Source organism: Cnephaeus nilssonii (genome assembly GCF_951640355.1).
Source record: "Cnephaeus nilssonii genome assembly, chromosome: 4".
In the NCBI taxonomy this organism is placed as follows: domain Eukaryota; kingdom Metazoa; phylum Chordata; class Mammalia; order Chiroptera; family Vespertilionidae; genus Cnephaeus; species Cnephaeus nilssonii.
In genome coordinates, this window is record NC_137075.1 from 48,158,755 (window position 1) to 48,165,352 (window position 6,598).

The window sequence follows — 6,598 nt, forward strand, 5'->3', positions numbered from 1 at the left end:
TTTGCTGACTTGTGTTCTAGATAAAATCATTTAGGAGATACTTGTTGGCAAATATTTTAATCCAGTCTATAGTCTTCCTTTTCATTTTGTTAACAGTATCTTTTGAAGAATAAAAGTTTTTCATTTTTATGAAGTCAAGTTTATCAATGTTTTCTTTGATGGATTGTGCTTCTGTGCCTTATCTAAAAAAATATTTGCGCAGTTCAGCCACCTGCCTGCTGGGACAGGTTTGCTGCCTGATCCTGCTGCCATCCATGGGACCCACGATCAAAGTTGAAAAAATGGTTGACCTTGCCCAGCTAATAGAAAATGAAGTATTCATGGCATTTGCCTCCTACGCGACGATTGTTCTTTCAAAAATGATGTTTATGAGTACTGCAACTGCATTCTATAGAATAACAAGAAAGGTTTTTGCCAACCCGGAAGACTGTGCAAGCTTCGGCAAAGGAGAAAATGCCAAGAAGTACCTTCGGGTTGATGACAGAGTAGAACGTATATGAAGGGCCCACCTGAATGACCTTGAAAATATTGTGCCATTTCTTGGGATTGGCCTTCTCTATTCCTTAAGTGGTCCAGATATCTCTACAGCTATCCTGCACTTCAGACTCTTTGTTGGAGCACGGATCTACCACATAATTTCATATTTGTTACCCCTTCCCCAGCCAAATCATGCTTTGGCTTTTTTTGTTGGATATGGAGTTACTTTGTCAATGGCTTACAGATTGCTGAAGACCAGATTGTACCTATAAGGAGAATCATACAACTCATCACCCTATTATTTTCTAAGAATTCTGTATTTCCAATTTATAATGAAAACTTTTTAAGATTTTTAAGTGGGAGGAAGCAGAGAAATTAAGATGGGGGAAACCTAGACTGAATCTTAACATCACCAATATGCTTTATTCTTGTGTTATATTTGCACTAGAAATTTAACATAATTCTTAAATCTATTATCTTATTCTAAAAGTACTTGGTTATATATTTTGATTATAATTTGTAACATTCGTATACCATTTCATATTTTAAACCTATAAAAAGAGTGAGTGCATGTATGAGACACCTATTTCAATATTGCTGAAACTGACATATGAAATAAAGAATTTAAAGAATAAAAAAATAAAAATAAAAAAATAAAAAAATAAATATTTGCTAACCTAAGCCATAAAGATTCACTTTTGTTTTTTTTCTTATGGTTTCTTCTAGAAGTTTTATAGTTTAGGTTTATGATTCATTTGATCATATTAGGCCTATGATATATTGATCATATCATTTTTATTAATATTTTGCATGTATATTCTAAGATATTAATATAAAGCAATGTTATTTTAAGACACTATTAATTTTTGTGTGTGTTTTAAGGTAACAGTCAAGGTTCTTGTTTGCATATGAATATACCATCGTTTCAACACCATTTATTGAAAAGACAAAAATTCCACATTGAATTGCTTTGACATATGTTGTCAGTTGGCTCAAATCCACTCATAAAAGTTCAGAGAAAAATTTTTTCATTCCTAGTTTACTGAGGATTTTTAAAAAAATCACAAGTGGATGGTGAATGTTTTCAAATGCTTTATTAGACATTTTTTAATAGATACTTTTCTGGCTCTTCTTTTTTAGTCTGCTAATATGGCAATTTTTTTAAAAAAAACAAACACACCAATCTTGCATTCCTGGGGTGAATCAGGATGATTGAATAGAGGTTCATTAATTTTTAAAATTGATCTTAAGAATGAACTTGATTCATTGATTTTTTTCCATTGTTTTTTTTCCAGTTTTCTACTTTATAATTTTCTGTTCTTATCCTTAATAATTTGATGTAGTCCTATTTGTTTTATTTTTTTCTCATGCCCAAGGAGATATATCAGAAAAAGTATTGGTGTTTGGAAAATTGAACAGATACATGCAAAAAAAAAAAATGAAACTTGACCATCAACTTACACCATATACAACAATTAACTCAAATGGATAAAGAACTTAAACATAAGATGGGAAACCATAAAAACCTTAGAGCAAACCACAGACAGCAAAATATCAGACATTTGTTATAGCAATATCTTTACTGATATAGCTCCTAGGGCAATGGAAATTAAGGAGAAAATAAACAAATGGGACTACATCAAAATAAAAAGCTCTGCACAGCAAAAGAAACTATCAACAAAACAACAAGAAAGCCCACTGCATGGGAGAACATATTTGCCAATGTTATCTCTGATAAGGGTTTAATCTCCAACATTTATAGGGAACTCATACAACTTAATAAAAGAAAGATAAACAACCAATCAAAAAATAGGCAAAGGACCTAAACAGACACTTTTCGAAAGAGGACATAAGGAAGGCCAAGAGACATATGAAAACATGCTCAAAGTCACTAATCATCTGAGAGATGCAAATCAAAACAACAATGAGGTACCACCTCACACCTGTCAGAATGGCTATCATCAACAAATCAACAAAGGACAAGTGCTGGAGAGGATGTGGAGGAAAAGGAACCCTCGTGCACTGCTGGTGGGAATGCAGACTGGTGTAGCCACTGTGGAGAATAGTATGGAGTTTCCTCAAAAAATTAAAAATGGAACTGCCATTTGACCCAGTAATACCACTTCTAAGAATATATCCCAAGAAACTAGAAACACCAATCAGAAAGGATATATGCACCTCTAGTTCATAGCAGCACAATTTACCATAGCTAAGATTTGGAAACAGCCTAAGTGCCCATCAGCAGATGAATGGATTAAAAACTGTGGTACATCTACACAATGGAATACTATGCTGCTATAAAAAAGAAGGAACTCTTACCATTTGAAACAGCATGGATGGATCAGGAGAGCATTATGCTAAGCGAAATAAGCCAATTGGAGGAAGATAAATACCACATGATCTCACTCATTTGTGGAATATAGTGAACAACATAAACCGATGAACAAAAATAGATCCAGAGACAGAGAAGCATCAAACTGACTGTCAAACTTCAGAGGGAAGGCAGGGGTGGGGGTTGGTAAGAGATCAACCAAAGGACTTGTATGCATGCATAGAAGCATTACCAATGGACACAGTCACTAGGAGGTGAGGGCATTTGCTAGGGGGTGGCCAGAGAGAGGTCAATGGAGGAAAAATAATAATATTGTCATAGCTATGTACGGGCCAGGGTACTTGAAATATTAGGGGGACCACTCTGTAATGTATATGATTGTCCAACCACTATGATGTGCACTTGAAACTAATACAGAATAATATTGAATGTGAGCTATAATGGAAAAAATATGGAAAATTGTATGTTATATGATTTTCATCATGATAATAAAAAAGAAAAAGAAGTATTGCTAAGAGAAGTATTTGAGATTTTGCTGTCTATACTTTCTTCTATGATATTTATGGAATTGGGTCTTACATTTAAGTCTATAATTCATTTTGAGTTTGTTCTTATATATGGTGTAAGAAGATGGTCTAATTTCATATTTTTGCATGTATCTGTCCAATTTTCCTAACAGCATTTATTGAATAGATGTCTTTAACCCATTATATGTTTTTGCCTCCTTTATCAAGTATTAATTGACCATACAAGCATGGGTTTATTTCAGGGCTCTCAGTTCTGTTCCATTGATCTGTATGTTAGTTTTTATGCCAGTACCATGCTTTTTTTTTAATTACTATGCCCTTGTAGTATAGTTTGATATCAGGTAGCATGATTCCTCCAACTTTGTTCTTCTTTCTCAACATTGCTTGTGCTTATTCAGTGACTATTGTGTTTCCATACAAATTTTTGGATTATTTGTTCTAGTTCTGTGAAATATATCATTGGTAATTTGATAGGAATTGTGTTGAATCTATTGATTGCTTTGGGTAGTGTGGACATTTTAATGATGTTAATTCTTCCTATCCATGAGCATGGTATATGCTACCATTTATCTGTATCTTCTTCAATTTCTCTCTTCAGTGTTTTATAATTTTCCAAGTACACGTCTTTTATATCCTTGGTTAAATTTATTTCTAGGGTTGGTTTTTCTTTTCTTTTTTTATGTAATTGTAAATGGGATTGTTTTCTTAGTTTTTCTTTCTGATAGTTCATTATCAGTGTATAAAAATGCAGCCATTTCTGGATAATTATTTTGTGTCCTGCAACTTTACTGAATTTATTTATCAGTTCCAGTAGTTTTTTGGTGGAATCTTTAGGGTTCTTTAGATACAGTGTTATGACATAAGCTGGACAGGTTTTTAATAGAAAATGCAAAGCACAAAAGGCTACACTGAATTATATATTTTCTATGGAAAAGTAGGATCATTAAGTTTTCACTAATACAATTAAATTATAAATTGTGGTCAGAGAAGCATGTAAAACAATTTACCACATTACATTCTTCTTGGTCATAAGCACTGGATTTGCTAGAGTACATAGTAGATAACACATGCAGGTTTAAGGCCTTTGTCACCCATGGAAGATTTACTCTGGGCAAGTGTCTATGGTTAGGCAGGGCACCTTCCTAACTAGCTGCTTTGTTCAGATCATTCAGAAACTTCTCTGTGGCATCGAATACATGAAACCATTTGTGTGCCTTGGGTTCTGAAGTCTCAAGGCAGTGTTAGTCTTTGTCATCAATCTATTGAATTTCTGCAATTCTTTTTCATCATCCTGAGAACACTGGGATACATGATACATTTCAAATCCTGTTCATGTCTTCTTCTGCTTGTGTAAGTTGAGAAAAATTAGAGATGGGACTCATAGACCACAGCAGTGGTTTTATTGCTCTGAGAAGTTTCTTGTTTTTCTCATTAGTACTAGTATGTCCTAGGAAAACACCTACTAATATACACAGCCAAAAGGCAGAAGAGTAGAGAGTTAACATAAACTAGCGTTAGTAGTATTGATCAAGTAGCCATAGGATCTTTGCAGGAAGCAGCAGAATTTAAGGTTAAAACATTTTCTTCAGGGCTGCTCAGCCTGAAATGCTTTACTTTTTACTACTAACCTGCTTTCAACATTCTATTAATCCTTTAAGGCTAAGTTAGAAAGAACTCTTTTCTTCACATTTGCAGAGTTAGCATTACTTCTGTGTGCATTCATCAACTATAACTACTCTCACAACTCAAATTGTCAATTTGTATCAAGGCCTATGTCTAAAAGCAAACAATCACATGCACAAACCAAGAAACGAATTTCATTTACATATTTAACCAGCACACTTTTAACTACCAGAGAATGACCCGGAAATGCCCATGTAGTCATTTGGAAAATGCTGAGGCAAGAACTGGAATTGATTATACTGTGAGACTAGTGTGTAGCAGCAAGCCACTTAGTCAGCTGGTATACCTCATTGCATTCTAGTGGGGTTTGGCTGTTCTCTATGCATAAGACTCTGGGTAGAAAATTTGCTAAAGTGAAACAAACACTTTAGTTCTTTGTAAAAATATCACACCAATAAAGTCAACTGCTTGTGCTGGTAAAGATAAGGAGGAGTTAGAAATAGCTCCAAAACTAGAGACCGTAGGTTAGGGTCAACAAAACATGAAATTTGTCGCACACCTTTTTCTCTCAAGCCCATGGCAGACATTGCAATTGACCATTCATTCTTTCCTGCTAAGTTTAGCCCCTGCCTCACCATTTTTGAAGCCTCGTTCACTATGCAGTCCCACCAATACATTGGAGTAGGCACTTAAAATACTAGTTAACTATTCTTGTCTTAGTCCAAAGTGATTTTTCTCAAATCACCTTTCATCCTTGTTTTCAATGACTCAAATCAGTATTTTTGGCCTTACCATGAACTTTCCCTTATTGGGAGCTATATTTTGATGGCTCACACTTTTCAATTGATTTTCGTAATTTATAAAACATTACAACTGCTGCTATAGTTTAACTACTAAATTCTGATGGTTGGCATATACAAACTCTTCTGAGTACAGACATGGGCATTTGTGATTGGGCAATACAGAATTCTTATCAGTTGAATTTTCTGATGTCCAAATCAGGCTTGCTCACTGAGTTGTAGCTTTGAAGAACACTCTCACAGTAGTGCTGTTTCATGTGTTTTATAGTATATAAAAGTTTTTTTTTCTATGAATATGTGACAATCTTTAGCTCAATTCTTATTAACACAATGCCTCAAAACATGTTCCCTTTTAAAAGTTGCTGGAAATATATGCTAACTGATGCATAGTTTGTTAAATTGCACTTAAATAAATGAACTGGCATCTTGTTCACATAGAGATCATCATTATGATTTAGTCTGAGGCTTGCAGTTTTTCAAGATTCCAGTACCTGTAAGGCCCTGGGTGAGGCTCTTCTTATGATGTCTGTGACTATAGTCAAGGTCAAAGAAATGAAGGTTCTTAGTTGAATTTAATGCTTCATATTTAATTTACCCCAGATGATTTCTAGCTATTATTTTGTTCTTGACTAGTAAGTTTACCATATACACTCTATGGAACAAAAATAGTCACTTATAAAATTTCAGTGTGTGCTTTGGTTAGGTCTAAAATGGCTTATCAGGTAAGAGACAAAACTTTAGTGAATAGTTACCCAGCGGTTGTCTCAGTGGTCATAGATATACTTAAGAAAGTGGAATGAGTCTCCTTGCAAATCAGACTTAAAGTCAGGAGGCTGAAC

The 6,598-nt window shown here is 34.3% G+C and overlaps 1 protein-coding gene across 1 annotated transcript; it reads left to right on the plus strand.

Annotated features, from left to right (window-relative positions):
• The first annotated feature begins 246 nt into the window (after positions 1-246).
• LOC307098455 (microsomal glutathione S-transferase 1-like) lies at positions 247-648 on the plus strand. Its single transcript, XM_079769287.1, has one exon. It carries the CDS (start codon positions 255-257, stop codon positions 498-500), a length of 246 nt encoding a protein of 81 aa, XP_079625413.1. The 5' UTR covers positions 247-254; the 3' UTR covers positions 501-648.
• Positions 649-6,598: the final 5,950 nt, after the last annotated feature.

Excerpts from the sequence above, each read along its gene's own strand:
- LOC307098455 (XM_079769287.1), top strand. The coding sequence starts at position 255 with ATGGGACCCACGATCAAAGTTGAAAAAATGGTTGACCTTGCCCAGCTA.